General features: G+C 52.0%; 1 protein-coding gene across 1 annotated transcript in view; it reads left to right on the top strand.

Annotated features, from left to right (window-relative positions):
- The window catches only part of LOC132446755 (testicular acid phosphatase homolog), a gene marked incomplete at its 5' end in the record, with an annotated part of 7800 nt that overhangs the window by 2093 nt on the left and 3207 nt on the right, over positions 1-2500 (top strand). Inside the window, 2 exon segments of the mRNA XM_060037208.1 lie at positions 1048-1203; positions 1484-1582. Coding sequence (XP_059893191.1) covers positions 1048-1203; positions 1484-1582 — 255 coding nt within the window.

Raw genomic sequence — 2500 nt, 5'->3', positions numbered from 1 at the left:
GCCCTCTCTCTCTATGGACCTATGTCTCTCGCCCTCTCTCTCTATGGGCCTATGTCTCTCGCCCTCTCTCTCTATAGAGGATCTATGTCTCTCGCCCTCTCTCTCTATGGGCCTATGTCTCTCGCCCTCTCTCTCTATGGACCTATGTCTCTCGCCCTCTCTCTCTATGGGCCTATGTCTCTCGCCCTCTCTCTCTATAGAGGATCTATGTCTCTCGCCCTCTCTCTCTATTGACCTATGTCTCTCGCCCTCTCTCTCTATGGACCTATGTCTCTCGCCCTCTCTCTCTATGGGCCTATGTCTCTCGCCCTCTCTCTCTATAGAGGATCTATGTCTCTCGCCCTCTCTCTCTATGGGCCTATGTCTCTCGCCCTCTCTCTCTATGGGCCTATGTCTCTCGCCCTCTCTCTCTATGGACCTATGTCTCTCGCCCTCTCTCTCTATGGACCTATGTCTCTCGCCCTCTCTCTCTATGGGCCTATGTCTCTCGCCCTCTCTCTCTATGGGCCTATGTCTCTCGCCCTCTCTCTCTATGGGCCTATGTCTCTCGCCCTCTCTCTCTATGGGCCTATGTCTCTCGCCCTCTCTCTCTATAGAGGATCTATGTCTCTCGCCCTCTCTCTCTATGGGCCTATGTCTCTCGCCCTCTCTCTCTATGGGCCTATGTCTCTCGCCCTCTCTCTCTATGGGCCTATGTCTCTCGCCCTCTCTCTCTATGGGCCTATGTCTCTCGCCCTCTCTCTCTATGGGCCTATGTCTCTCGCCCTCTCTCTCTATGGGCCTATGTCTCTCGCCCTCTCTCTCTATGGGCCTATGTCTCTCGCCCTCTCTCTCTATGGGCCTATGTCTCTCGCCCTCTCTCTCTATGGGCCTATGTCTCTCGCCCTCTCTCTCTATGGGCCTATGTCTCTCGCCCTCTCTCTCTATGGGCCTATGTCTCTCGCCCTCTCTCTCTATGGGCCTATGTCTCTCGCCCTCTCTCTCTATGGGCCTATGTCTCTCGCCCTCTCTCTCTATGGGCCTATGTCTCTCGCCCTCTCTCTCCAGGTGTATGCGCGGAGCACCGACTACGACCGCACGCTGATGAGCGCGCAGGCGTGTCTCGCTGGCATGTTCCCTCCAAGCCGACGCCCCCCTCCCATCAACCCCCAGTTACCGTGGAGACCCGCACCCGTCCATACCGTCCCCCGAAACCACGACAAGGTGAGCGGTCACGAGGTCACCATGGTCACCGCGAGGTCACATGACCCACGCCTGGTGTTGGTGCACAGCAGTGGAGAGATCCCTCCAGGCCGGGAGAGAACCAATCAGAACTCTACAGGCTCCCGGAAGACCAATCAAAAGGTGGAAGGGACCGCCCACCGGGGAGGAGTCCACAGATCAGTGGACAGACGATGGATTGACCCACATTGTCTCACTGCCCGTCTGGGAGCCATCGCCTTGACCGTGCTCTCACGACGGCGGCCATGTTGTGCGTCTCCAGCTGCTGAAGGCACCCGGTCCAGACTGCCCTCGCTTCACACAGCTGATGACCGCCACCATGGAGAGCCTGCCCTACCGCAACTTCCTGTCAGCGAACCAGGTCACCTCCTGTTACTGTCACATCTCACTTCCTGTCAGATCACAAAGTCACTTCCTGTTACTATCTCACTTCACTTCCTGTCAGGGCATCAGGTCACTTCCGGTGGACATAAAATGTAAATCATGAATAAAATATTTATATTAAATCTAATTAATTATATTATATTGCTATAATATATAATGGTATTTTTATCATTGTTTTATTTTAATTATTATTATCATTAGTAGTATTATTATATTCAATTATTATGAATAAAAAGTCCCTCTGTATCTTTGCGTATCTGCATGGGGAAAAGTGTTAAACTAAACCAGCGTCACCCTCGGAGGTCTCCTACAGTTGTCAGGTTCTCTCTAATTAACGCTCAGATTAAATTATATCCAAGTCACAATCAAGAGATTCTAATTAAACGGTTTCCTCTCTGCTCGGGAGTCACCTGACGTCTGCAGCTCTCGGTATTTAGCTCCCTCTAGCGGCCAGTACACAAACAGCACCTCTAGGTCTGTCTAGCGGACACTACGCACACCGCTCCTCCTCTAGCTTCCTCTAGCGGAGCCCCTTACACACTAAAGTCAGAACAAAATATAAAAAGAAGAACGTGGTGCATTGTTGCTTCATCTCTCCCCCTCCCCCTCCCCCTCCCCCACCCCCTCCCCCCCCCCCCCTCTCTCTCTCTCTCTCCCTCCCTCTCTCTCTCTCTCTCTCTCTCTCTCTCTCTCTCTCTCTCTCCCTCTCTCTCCCTCTCTCCCTCTCCCTCTCCCTCTCCCTCTGTCTCTGTCTCTGTCTCTGTCTCTTGCTTTCTTCCCTTTCAATTCAAATCCAAAGATCCATTAAATTAAATACACATTTAGAAAAAGGCATGAAATGGGATTGAAAAAAAGACTAAATAAAAACGTGTGTGTGTGTGTTTGTGTGTCCGTG

The sequence above is a fragment of the Gadus macrocephalus genome, chromosome 18 (assembly GCF_031168955.1).
Source record: "Gadus macrocephalus chromosome 18, ASM3116895v1".
NCBI classification, from domain to species: domain Eukaryota; kingdom Metazoa; phylum Chordata; class Actinopteri; order Gadiformes; family Gadidae; genus Gadus; species Gadus macrocephalus.
This window is presented reverse-complemented; position numbering and strand designations above follow the sequence as displayed.